The 14337-nt window shown below is 28.8% G+C and overlaps 2 protein-coding genes across 3 annotated transcripts in view; one reads left to right on the top strand and one right to left on the bottom strand.

The window, feature by feature from the left end:
- LOC117160671 (ATP-binding cassette sub-family G member 1) overlaps window positions 1-9974 on the bottom strand; it is a 35485-nt gene extending 25511 nt beyond the window's left edge. Inside the window, exon 1 of the mRNA XM_033341585.2 lies at window positions 9798-9974. The gene's annotated coding sequence lies outside the window, so the exon portion shown is untranslated. The remainder of the gene's footprint in view (window positions 1-9797) is intronic.
- A 1962-nt stretch (window positions 9975-11936) lies between these two features.
- LOC117160659 (eukaryotic translation initiation factor 4E type 3) lies at window positions 11937-13774 on the top strand. Of its 2 annotated transcripts, XM_033341557.2 has the most exons (6): window positions 11938-12109; window positions 12756-12876; window positions 12943-13050; window positions 13110-13232; window positions 13320-13416; window positions 13489-13774. In XM_033341557.2, the coding sequence occupies exons 1-6, from the start codon at window positions 11940-11942 to the stop codon at window positions 13521-13523; spliced, it is 654 nt and encodes a 217-aa protein (XP_033197448.1). In that variant the 5' UTR covers window positions 11938-11939; the 3' UTR covers window positions 13524-13774. The 2 variants fall into 2 exon arrangements, with proteins under 2 accessions (XP_033197447.1, XP_033197448.1); XM_033341556.2 differs by having other exon boundaries at window positions 11937-12109; window positions 13320-13774.
- The last annotated feature ends 563 nt before the right edge of the window (window positions 13775-14337 follow it).

Below are 14337 nucleotides of genomic sequence, written 5' to 3'. Positions count from 1 at the left end.
ATATTTTCATTGTCCTGTCTATAAAAGGCCAAGGATGGACATTCACTGCATACTCTGCATGACCATAACTACTCAGTGTTGAATATTTATTGTATACTATATGTGACTATAATTATCCAATGGTGAACGTTCAAGGAATCTTATCGTAACTATAGTTATTCAATGCTGAGCGTTTAACGAATATTATACGTGACAATAATCTCTCAGTGTTGAGCGTTATGAGTATACTATGCATAGCTATAAATATCTAACATAGAATATTGTCTGTGCCTGGCAATGTATAAACATCCCGCGTTAAGCGTTTAACGAATACTATGCTTCGTTATAGTCACTGAACGACAACTGTACTCTCAAACACTTCATCGCTAAATGTCCATTGTTCTCTATGGATGACTATAGCTACTTCAGTTGTTCAATATTGAGCGTTCGCTATAAATTACGCGTGACAACAACTATATTTGTTCAACACTTGACGATGAGAGTTGACTATACGTGACTATAACTATGTACTGATATTGAACTGTGTTACCGTTGAATGTATTATATTCACTGTATGCTGTACCTGACTATAAACGTCCAAGAGTAAACGTCCACTATATATGTTACTACGTGTGACTATAATCATTAAATTGTGCTGACTATGAATCACTTAATCACCGAGCGTTCGCTATGCTTTATGTCTTTGTTGAAACATTTATAATTCTGAAAAGTTAACTGAAAAGTTAAAGTCCAACATTTTTTAATGATCTGCTCACACGAAAACCTTTTCTTTATATATGAATAAAAGTAACAAACATTTAACCCAGGTCTATATGTTGTAATACTTTAATGCTGTGATAGTAAAGATTAAGCATAATAGGAACTTCGAAATCGCTACATCACTGAACTATACGTAGAATCAGCATTGAAGCTTAAATCGAGGTCATTCCGGTGAACGGCCGCTTTAATGCGCACATTCGATTGATGCAATTGTTTTAAGAAGTAGAGACGATTGAAAATTACGAAAAGGATTTCGATATTCCGTGAAAAGGATGGAAAGTATCTATCTCATCCGTGAACAGATACTTGCGCAAAATAACATTCTGGTCGAGGTTTTGCAATCAACTTAGCAACTCCCCTTCAAAAATTACGAAAACTTATCTGGTAAATATACTCGTTGTGATAATGGTCCTAACGTCATTCTATTGCACGTACTATCGTAATAAACATAAATTTCTTATATAGCTTCTAATGTTACACTATTGAATTTCTCTCATCAAACTATTAGACATTGATTGAACAAGTTGAGGGACTTTCTAAAAAAGAGGATTTATAAATCAATAATAAATGTACTTACATACATACACAGTACTATACATAAATTTAAGATGGATTTTTCTCTTTGTATTCTAAAAAATGATATTTAAAAGAATTTTAACTGATATCGAATAGAAAAAGACAGTACAACAAATAAACGGTGTTTAAAATTTATATAATGTTAGTTAAAATTCTTTACAATATAGCTTTTGAGATGTAAGGTGAGAAATATATCTAATCTGAAACTTTCAAATACCATTATAGGTGCCAAGTCTGTTTTTTAATCAAATGGTAAAATTATTGTGGAATTTTCATTTAGTTTTCAAATATAAAAATAACAAAGTTCTTTGAAAGCTATGATTGTAACATGTAAATAATAAAAAAAACTAGAACTAAAATTACAATCTTTACTATAAAAACAATACAACTTACAATGCGCTTACATTTTGTTTCATGAACTTTTTTCATAGAAAGCTTGTCATTTTCTATTTGTTTGAACTCTGACTAGAAATGAATAGAGTTAAAAAGAAGAATCGCTTTCACTCTGTTTCCGGAGAAGAAAGCAAATCCTATTTCACATCATATTTTTAGAAAGTTTTACGGCGGTGCACGGTTGTTCTCGGTAAAATGTTTGAGACGTCGACGACGTTCTTCGTTGTCCCCTGAATGCCCCGTGTTTTCACTTTAAAGAGTGCAATTAATATCATGGTTGTATTCGACGTATAGTAAATTGGTAATGACAAATAGAATGACGCGTCGCGTACCACGGTAACGAGTAATGTCATATCAATTAATTGATAGTGAAAATATTATATTACGTAAGTACTAGAATTTAACAGGATTCTTCTTTTTATTAACATTTATTATTTTTTTTCTTGGTATACAAATTAGTATCTATGAGTTGGTTACAAGAATATTAGGAATGTAATTATAAAGGAGAAAGATATCAACCTATTAGTATTCAATGTTTCTTAATATATGTAGATAAAAGAGATATCTGTATATATGCTAGTAAATTAGAGAAAACATCATTCTCTAAGACTTTTTAATATTTACGTAATATTTTTCTTTTTCTAATGTGCTTTAATTTTTATATTTTTGTGAAATTTTTAATATATTCGAATGTAATTACAATTTCTTTCCATTTCAAGTGGATTGTAATCACATCTATATGAAAATAATTGAACATGCCATAATGAATGTTAGTTATCAGTTTTTAATCTTAAAGTTAAGAAGTTGCTTATCAAGAATACGATTTAGATTAAGGTCGCTGTATGTCAAAAAGAAGATGAATGACGCCTTATGATCGACGAACTTGCTTCTAGTAAAATTTACTGACAAGTTTCTTACATTCTAACCGAATAGCATTACAGTGAAATCATACAACTATAAAAGATATTGATATCCCGTATCTTTTATAACATTCTATTTTTTCTCCTGGAAATGAGTCAAACATCATAAAACAACCAGTCGAAAGCGCACTTTGAACAAATCGAATTTTTGACTTTTGTTTATTTACCAGTTATAGTCATAAGTAATAATTCTTGCAGAGTCATTATAGTTTCAAGCTATATATCACTCACGCGTTTCTTCATTGAATTGGAAATCGTGAAAGCAACAGGCCATGTGAAATATTTACTTCAGGCGTTATCGATCCCGCGATAGATAGTCCATGTTCAATTATTCTAATGTAATTCAGTGGCAATAAGCTATTTTAATTCGCCTACTATATGCGATTTCGTCAACATCGAATAATCGAGCGCGATTTCGTTAATATTCCCTAGTCTGCGCAATGTTATGTGACATGCGCTATTACGCTTTTCTTCTCCCGTCCTCCTTTGCGTACGGAAGCGAGACCAATACGAAGTTACGCAAACATTTCTAAACATTGTGAGATGGCAATATTTTTGTTAATTCACAGGAAAGTTCATGGAATCTTTTTATCGATAGTAATATAATATAATCTTGCAAAAGTTTCAGATCATGTTACATATTGAACATACTTTATATGAAATTATAGACTCGTATCTAGAAAATTATTTTAAAAAATATTTATTATTTTGATTTCTAATCTACAACAGTAGCGAATCAACAGTTTCTAATGCCACGTACTCTATATAAATCCACTCAATATACATGTTAACGTAGAAATATTAGAAATATAGAATTAATAAAGTATATATTAAAAAAAGATTAAAAAATAAAATATATATTAGTAGAAATATAACGTAGAAAATACAAAAATATTCGTATACCTAAAAAGACACTTTTTATAGAAATAAAATCGTGCAAAATTTCACTGTAAAGTTAACACAAATTATGTTAAGACGCCTGAGAGTTTTTGGTTATTACTTTACATATTAGAAAATAAATATACGTATTATAGTTTCACATTGGAACTTAAATTACAATTCCAATAATATGTTTTTCACAAAAAAAACCCTGAGTTATTTACCTATTATTCTATTCTACGAATCTCACAGTGCAAAGTAATAATCTCGAGTTGATAGTGTTTTTATGTTATAATTATCAAACTGATTCCCCTATTTTGATAGTCTGTTTCACGTGGGAGTATAGTTGTCACGTTGGCAACTATGTCGGCGTAAAAAAACACATGTGCTACAATTATAGACAGTCGTGCTTCTATTTAACAAAAAACAGTATTTAACAAATAAAAGTATGTATTGTACTCGTATTTGGTTTTTCTTATTTTGCCGTATGAATTTTTATTATTTTAATATTATTCGTCTCCTTTATTGTTCACGTTTCAAACATTCAGTTTAGTTTAATCTTCGTTTCATTTTAGTTTCATATTGTTAATGCCATATGATTGTTCAAAATAATTGAAGTATCACAAGTTTTATTTACATACTTGCTAATTTCAGGAACGAAATATTCACGTTCTTTAGATTCCAGAAATAAAAGAATAGGAAAATCGAAAAAGGATTAAGAAAATATACATATAAGCCTCACAGAAGGTACTTGATTAACTCTATAAATTGAAAAGTAGAAAAAAGTGATGATGTTGCACACGCTATTTGTTAAATTTACCTTGGAATTTGCTATTAATATTTTTTTATTTGGTAATAAATGAACTTACGGAAGTAATTTGTTTTTAAAAAATTAAACATTAATCTTGTACTTAATTATGAAATCAAACTAAGAGATTAATAACAAAGAAAGGGACTCATATAACAATCTCCTAGCTTTATTTTTTTCAAAAATAGCATAGCTTTATTTTAATTTGTTCTACTGCATTGCATCAACTTTCACGTGAATTTTTATTTCGTTCGCGACTGGTATTTTTCGTGCGTTATGCGTTGTTCGTAAATTGTCAGAAGCATATTTAAAATCCATGTACATATAACCGTGCACATCGATCTCACACAGCCCAACCTTCGGGTATAAGTTCGCCTACGTTTTCCTATCCTTCCAGTGTTGTCACACATTGGATCACAGCCTTGTGTTACAACCCTAACCTCGTCATAGTCTACTTTAAATACACACGGTACGCGCCATAATAAGAGTAGATATGGCAACAGTGCCAGGTCTGTCACCACCATGTAAACATAACCTAGGTAGTATGATACCTTGACGAGTATTTTACGATTTTATGAAATGTTTGTGGTAATATATGTTGTCAAGATAACTAATATTAAATAGTGAAATAGGATGCAGTAAAACTATTACTATATGCTATTAACTATTGCTATAAGATAAATAATATTAAATAGCGAAACAGGATGCAGTAAAACTATTACTATATGCAATGTAATAGAATACACATTCCTAACCTATGAGAATTCCAGATCAGGTGAATATTATAGAAGGAGTCCTGATTCAAAAAAGGTTAGAAAACGCTATACTAGAATGTGCTACAAAAGCTGCTAGACACCCATTTTTAGTTAATATTTCAATAACAAAACATATCTTCCTGTTATCGTTAAATATTACGTTATACGTATGAGCGATAAAAAACAGTTATGTTGGTAAACAACAAAGATAATCTGGGTACATATTTCTCATGGAAATTTGATGATTTAACGACACAACGATCTTTCCTATCACTCGTATATTTCGAAATTTTAAGATTATCTTGAATTTTTTAGTCACATTTTTTCGCAACAAACGTTGCGAATTACATCACAATTGTTTTATGCATTAAAATGGTTATTGAGTGATTTTTAAAGCAATTTTATTAATTAGTACAATTCCATACACATTATCAGTGCATTATAAATGGTGTCCTTAAATGAATGGTATATTTGAGGAGGAAGTTATTCACGTTTAAATAGTCACTTTTAGAAGTGTAATTAGAATTCATATAGACACATAAATCTCTAAATTTACAAGATTAAAAGATATTAAATAAAATACCTATAGTTTTCAACAGCTCAAACGTAATTTATACGTATATTCATTAAGATATCGTAGATTTGTAACTAAAATTACTTAAAACGATATTAAGCGAAAATTAAATCGGCTACTAACTTCAATGTTTCGCATAATTCTGCATCTTCTTTAATTAATTAATAAACCAGTACGCAATCGAGTTTCTTCTAAATTCGACCTTCTAAGATTCCGGTCTCATTAACACGTTACTTGCCAGACCGATCTTTGGTTATTTTCCGTTCAGACGTTGGGCATATATACTACACGTTATTACGAATAATAGTTTTGCTTATGCCACACAATTTTTTTAATAGTGCAAACAGTATAATTATCAAGAAAAAAGTGTATTGTCTAAAATGTATTAGACATCAAAGCAACAAACTTAATTTTTAAGGATTTGTTTTAACAAACACATGGTTGAACATTTGCTCTACCAAAATTCCAAATGGCTTAAATGGAAAGTTCAGCGTGGGGAGGATACGCTCCATGCGGAACGGAACGTGTTAAATGTTATTCTTTCATTCCTAATCAACTATCAATAATACGACACCGGAAGGGCAATGAACCATTTTTCATAGGAGTTATGAGATTCAGTAGGTAACCTAGAATTAACAAGCAGAAAGATTATAATAAACAACTGATCACTATATAGTTTAAAATATAATTTCGGAATAAAGATGTTTGAAAACTAAAAATTTGAAAAATTTATATCTGAAATTGCAAAATATTTTGTCTCAATATGAATCTATTTATTATCTACATTGTACTTTATTATTACTGGAAAGACAATTAGGATGCCTTAGATTCGTAGAATTTGCAGGACTTCATTCTGACTAACTTATGAAATAGTAATGAGCTTTCCTTATAAAGATTTATGTTTTCATGTATATAATTCGCGATGGACACACGTTTGACCGTTTGACATAAAATTTCATAAGTGGCGAAAAATTTAATTTTCACGAAGATCCGACATATATATGATATGCGCATGCGCGTCTCATACACCGTGGCGCAAGAAAATTTTCACGATTTTTCTGATTTCTTTATTTCAATCGCACAAAAATAATATGGTCATGGTTTCAATAATAAAAATTAAAATGAAACGTTTCGAATTTCACATTTGGGGAAAAGAAAAATTGTATTAACCAATCTTAAAAATTTATATATTAGGTAACTTAAATTTCGTAAGGATAGTTTCACGGCATTTTGTAACATCATTTTCACACTGTACACTATTATAGTATATAAAGTAGCTACAAAAATATTTCTGCACCACTGCATTTATTATATTTATGTACTATCTAATTAGATCCAACTATAATCTCTGTATCATTTAGTAATACTTACAAAAATTTGATATTTTGGGAATTAAATGTAGTACAAAATAGAAAAACGCTTTTTTGGAAAATAAGAATATGCACACTTTATAGCCACTGTATACATATGTGCATTTTTCGTATTACTTTCTTTAAAATTATTTCATGTCCGTTTCAGAGGAAACTATAGTGATATTTCAAATCTATTTCTATTTCTGAAAGCTCAGCTTGATTATTCTAAGTTAATTGTTTCCATCATTTTTCATTAATTATAAATTGTATCAGATGGTTATATTGCAATTGTATCAGACGATGATATATAATATGTGTATATATACACACTGTCATTGTTCATAAAATCAGCAATAATCATGGTAACGAAAAACAAGACAAGACAAGAGAAATACCTATGTCAAATGCAAAGAAGGCTTTAAGTATACAGTACATAATGTATACTCTATGTATACTACTACTATACTATACTTTATAATATACTCTATGTATACTACTATATAATGTATACTACACGTATACTACTACATGTATACAATATATAATGTAAATATATATTCCATACATGATTATTACGATGATTAACTCAGGTCACGTCCAAGATCAATATTGAATTTAATAAGAGTTGAACTCGGATAAAGATTTTTATTGCATTAGTAGGAAAAGTAAATAAAGATATCTTATGAAGAAAAATATCGATTATTAAAAATTTCATATGTTGGTATATGTTGGTACAACCAATAGTGCCAACAATACAAGCTAAATACAAAAATCATAATTCAAATAATTGAATATAGTAAGATATATTAGAGTAAGATATATTTGTCACAAAATTTCAATTTAAAATTGTATTTCATAACTTAATTCTCTTGATCCTAATTTATAATTATTTTATGAAAAAATATTTTGTCATTAATAACATTTTTAATGTCGTTAGAATAATATTGTTGTTAAATGCAATCATATAATGTACAAAGAAGAGCTCATTAGTATGGTTTTTGAATAGTTCACTTTTGTCTTAACGATTCAATAAAATCGATACTAACAGGTCTAGACCTGAAAACCGTGACTTTGCCACGGTTTATCACGTAATTGGTGAAACGCGGTCGTAGAAACTGCCAAGGTGCACTCGTAACTGTCTTTTTAGTATATATACTTTACCTATCAGTGTTTACACATACAAATATGAGCCTCTGCACTACGTTTCTACAAGAATATACTTACAATATATATACTGTCGGAAACAAAAATAACTAAACAAGTAATGGAAGTAAGTATATATGTGTATACTTAGATATCAGTGAAGTTTAATCTAACCAATACTAGCATTACATCTTTAAGTTTTATGTATACCGTTATATTACATAGATTATTTAGTAAATAATTGAAATTAACCTTTACATTTTGTGTAAATAAGCGGTATTTAACAGAACTTTATCGATTCCTATTTCCTTCGTCCACTTATTTTTGCATCCTACTGTATGTCAATCACTATTCAAGATTTTCAATTGCGAAGATTAATGGAATACATATATATGTATATATACTCGACGCCATGCATGTATATTCTATTCACATTTTATTGAATATCGTCTCATAAACACGCTTCTACACAATAACCACTATAAGAGCGAGCTCATTTACTTCAAAAATTACCAACGTTGCATTGATCGATCAAGCCTATAAATAAAACCACCTACTTGTATGAATATACAACTCGAAGTATGAGTGTACATATACTACACAATCTAACCTGATTTCGATTACTAGTGAATTTTTACAGAAATGTTTCAAGCTATCAAGCTATCAAGAATTTTAGATCTATCAACTATATTATATGCTTAGGAATGTAGGAAACATAGAGATGTAACATAACGTGAGGGGAAGCCATATTAGACGCTCATTTCGATTAACTGAAGTAAATTGTTTTTAATTTTTATTCGGAATTATTTAGAATTTACAATAATACATACATAATTGTATATATTACTTGTTACAGTATGTATATATTGTTATATGTATATATACTTGTCATAAGACAGTGACAGTCAATATTAATTATAAGCTTTATTCAAATTCATTGCTTTGTCAAGCATTTGATTAACTATCATCTCAACAGCAATTGCAAAGTGTATGTATGTGTTACATACTGTTTATTATATAAATTATTTCTTATCAAATTATCGTTTTCCTAGTTCCCACAAATAATCATTTTCTCAATATGAAGTTAGATATTTACGTCTTCAAATCTGTCACACTCTTTAGTCACACTCTTTATAATAAAATATTTCGTATAGATTCGTATAAATCCTTTTCCTAATTTCTAATATAAATTCTACTAATTGATAAAATTCATAAATAATTATATTTTTCTAAGATAAAAAATATTAGACATCTATATTAATTTGTGATAAAACAATTTCATAATAGATAATAAACGCATGCGTGAAAACGTGACCAATCAAATTTGGGTATAATTACACTACATCTCTATATTCCTAGATAAGCAACATGATATATATACATACAGTAAAACTGAAAGAAAAGATATTAAGGAGGAAGAGAAAACGTTATTGTAAAAGCTAAGAGAAAACAGATCCCTAACACTTCGATCCGCTTTTAAAACGAATGACAGATTCACATGCGCACATTAGTCTATTTTCACAGCTTAGATTTTATTAAAGAAATAATGTTAAGTCACAATTTCGTCACAAGCAACGACAACCAAAAATGAATGTTGACACATTTATATTGTTAAGATTGATTATTAATTAATCTTACCGTATTGTTATAGGAATCGTCGAAGCGTAGGATTGAAATATAAAATTGATTTTGGGATGAAGTATGTGTGATGTATGTTGAGAACGAATAACATGAAATTTGGCTGACAATGAACAAACAAAACAACCAAAACACCCGAACGTTCGCAGAAGACTGACTATGTCGTTGCCGTTATGTTACGACGTGCTCTCTCAATTTATTTCTTTCTCTGTCCCTTCTGCACGCAAGCGTACAGCACCGCACGACTTACAAATCGTCGATTGGCGCATGTCATTTGAATGTCTTATAATTAGACCACAACTTTTATGCATTTTTATATTTTTATGAACATAATTAAAGAAATGGAATTTAAATAGAAATTTGTTTAATCTACCAAATATTGTAGTAAATACTTTATTTTGGATATTTTACATATTTTTGTATATTATATGCGTTTATATTTATGTCCTATCAAATTTCCTATAAATGCATAAAAATCCGCAATGTACCCCCATAATTCTATATGAGCCGCAGTTTTATAACTTTTTTATGAAAAAAAAATATATATATATGTTAATTTTATTTATAATCTTTTTATATTATATACTATAAAATTGTACATGTTAAATATTAACACTAGAAAGACCATTCAAACCATTCTGACAGGTGAATAAATTGGCAAAAATTTGTAATTCTTGCTAATAAACATAATTACTCGTAAAATTATATTTTTAACAGTAAAGCAATATACATTAATTAGACTAACGTATACAAACTAAAGAAAAAATTCGTAATTATCCATTATTATATATTGTAAATAAATATTTACAATTCTGGAAAAATTAACTAAATTGTATAGGTATGTACATAAATTAAAATTAAAAAGAACAATTGAATATTTATAAAAGGTGGGAAACTAATATTGGATATATGATAATAATGATAAGTGATAGTTTTTGATGTGAAAGATTATGAATTATTTAAATTCGGTATTAAAGAAAAGTTTCAATTTATTTCCTAATATATCCGTCTACAGCAGCACTATATAATTCAGTGACATAATTTCTCTACCTCTAAGATTGCAGGCAAGACATAGCAGAAATCTGATATACCATGCTATGTTATACTCTAAAGTCATTAATTAGATAACTCACTGTAAGATAGATCTCACCACGATTGTGAATTTCACATTATATCTGCGATTTGCTATGGCGAATATATGTAAAAATTATATTCAACTTGAGTGATTCGATTCTTGATATCGATAAAAATGGATTTGGCATTTAACAGAATATCCTGCATGCTCTGTAATATCGATTAATCAGGGTTTTTATTACGCCCCCTACAATTTATAACATGGCGCGAGTGTAATTAGTCCTTTTGAATGCACTCTGTTTATTTAAACAAAATTTTAATTAATGCTCGATTAAATAAACTTCTGGCCATTGAATTGATTTATCTGGGCATGAAATACTATTATGTGGATGAGAAATCGTAAGTAGTAAGGACATAAGTATTTGTCCCACGGTAAATTCAAATAAATGGAATTCTACCGCTATAAGTTACAATCTAATACCACAGAAATGTAAATTTTGTTTTAGCTTATAAAAAATAGAAAATTATAACAACGATGATTATAATAAATTGTTGCAGGCATAAATTTACAATGAAAATTGGAAAATTATTAAATTTGATTGCGTTATAATGGAAAAATCATTTTTTATAACATCGGCAAAGACCGTTGATTATCGGACAACCTTGCCAAGGGTATGTCACCTTGTATTTAAGGAGCATTAAACTTGGGAGCGAACTGAAATAAAATTGAGCCTTTGTACAGTGCGGATCGAAAAAAATATATACCGTTAATATAAAACATGTAAACCACTAATTGAAAACAATTCTACTGTTAACTCATAATAATATGTCATTAATATCTGTTTGTATCCACATCTGTACTATTGCTAATTTTCGAAACTGTTGATAAATTCGCAAAGCTACTTGATAAGTTCCCTAAATTATACAATTCGCGTTACATACATTTTCTCTTAAAGATAGATTATCTATATCGCTGAACATTTTTCAAGCAACAAAATCGTTTGTTTTTGTTATCATCTTCGTTCGGTCACATGATTTTTGACGTTACAACGCAACCTATACTTATGTATGCGCATCATTATTTCGAACATGGCCGCGGTAGAGTACGAAACGAAAGACAATACTTCGACCGACTTGTCGGACACATCGGTATTGTCGGATGAAACGGTAAAAAGGATCGAGAAACATAAAACGTCGGGAATACCCTTGCAATCGTCTTGGACATTTTGGTTGGACAAGTAAGAAGACTAAATTACTTACAATTTTGTAAATTTACTGATCCAATGTAGAGTATATTATTGCAGTGCGTATATAATTTCTTTTTGGTTTCATTTTTATGAGACATTAAGAAAATATATCGGAGTAATGTTTACTTTTTGTAATATCGTAAAATTATTATAGATGATGGAAAAACTAGTTAGACGTACAAGAAAACAATGTAACGATGTGAAACAGTATTAGGTGGTATTGGTATCGTTTCATCTTTATTTATAACCTATATCACTATACGTCAATCTATATAGGATTTTTATGATAAAACTGCAGTTTAATATGATTTAATATATATTCAACAATAATTGTATCTCATGTTAGTGTTTTATTATATTAATTCAGGAAACAGTTTTTGTTGTTTTGTAGATATTTGGTTAGGAAGATGGAATTGTTTGTATTGTATAAAGTGTATGTAATGTACAATATGATATATTTAAATGAATAATTTCCTTATATATCTTCCTTTATTGTATGTATATTTTAAATAATATTTTCTTTGGTCTTTTGTTATATTACAAAAAGAAATGTAATAAAACATAATCCTGAAAAAATTGAATCATTGTTTGCTCATAGTGTATGTAGAAAGTTCTAAAGAGTTGGTAAAATTGACAGAGCTATTTCTGGCACAACTGTCGAAGAATATAAAGAAAATTTAACGAAGATTTATACTGTGAACACTGTGCAAAGTTTTTGGGCTGTTTTCAACAATATACCAAATGCTAGTGCTGTACAAGTAAGTATATTTTATAATATGTTGGTTAATATTGATATAAACATGAATAAATTGTTTCTACAATAGGTCAGATATAGTTACCATTTAATGAGAGATGAAAGATATCCATTATGGGAGGAACCAGTCAATCAAAATGGTGGAACATGGAGATTAAAGTGCCATAAATCTGATACTGTAGGTATTCGAATTGTCATTGTTATTTAACACATGTATATTAATAACAATAATTTCAGGAAAAAATATGGAAAGAAATAGTGCTTGCAGCTATTGGAGAACAATTTACTGATTGCGTTGCAGAAGGTGATGAAGTTTGTGGAGTAACTGTATCTATTAGGGAGAGAGAAGATCTTGTCCAAGTAATGACTTAGACAAAGTAAAAACTAGTTGAACTAAAGTCATATGCTACAACACTATGCTACAAAATTTTCCTCCCTTCTTTCCAGATATGGAATGCAAATGCTAAATTAGCATCAAAAGCTACAGTTTTAAACAAAGTTCATTCTCTCTTACCTAATGTAAACTTCTCTGAATTTTATAAACGTAAGCTTGCTAGGATTATATTTTTATATGTCTTTGTTTTTTATTCTGTTCTGTGATATTTGTATTTTATAGCACATCAATCACATCATGCCTATGGCCGTCGTTGAAGAAGTGTTAGTGTTATTAAAATGTTAATATGTAATAATAAATGTTAATATAGGAATGCGAATGCAGATTCTAATTATATAAGAAAATTTCTATACGTTTACTTTACTATAAAAGTTATATAGATTTTTAATTTGTTGATATTGAATTGTTTATTAACGTTAGTTAAGTATGTAAATCATTTATAAGCGTACAAATATCGCTGAAATTGTAACATTAAATTGTCAAATATATTTTTATATTTAGAAATATATTTCTGACTGCTTTATATTTATATAATAATGCAAATTATTTTGTATTATCCAAAAATTTTCCATTAAGTATCTTTTTTCATTTGCCTTGTATAAAACGCCTTTATTTCATTATCTATAATAAATTTTTGTACGATTTATTTGATTCATCTTGAAATATTCATCACTGACATATGAAGATAATTTATAGTAATAAATATTAATTTAATAATAATGACACAGTATAAAAACAACCGCATTTATAGTATTTCAATAAAATAGGTGTAGGTATGCGACCCTTTTCGTATTCCGCTATACCGACAAAAAGAAGAGATGGTGACAAGCAACTTCTTTCACATACTTTTAAAAGCAGATATTTGAATCTCTAATTATACGTCTATAAAGACGATTCGTTGCCCGGCAAAACGGCGCCAGTTTAACTTTTTACTGCTTTTCAATATTCTTCGTATTGACGTCAGTGAACGAATACCTCGAAAATTAAGAAGTTTATTCGTATACGAAACTCCATTAAACTAGTTTTAAATTGCATTTAAATTATGTCCCACACGAAGATGTTTCACCGTTT

The sequence above is a fragment of the Bombus vancouverensis genome, chromosome 1 (genome assembly GCF_051014615.1).
Source record: "Bombus vancouverensis nearcticus chromosome 1, iyBomVanc1_principal, whole genome shotgun sequence".
Lineage (NCBI taxonomy): Eukaryota > Metazoa > Arthropoda > Insecta > Hymenoptera > Apidae > Bombus > Bombus vancouverensis.
Note: the sequence above shows the minus strand (reverse complement) of the source record. Positions and strands in the feature narration are given on the sequence as shown.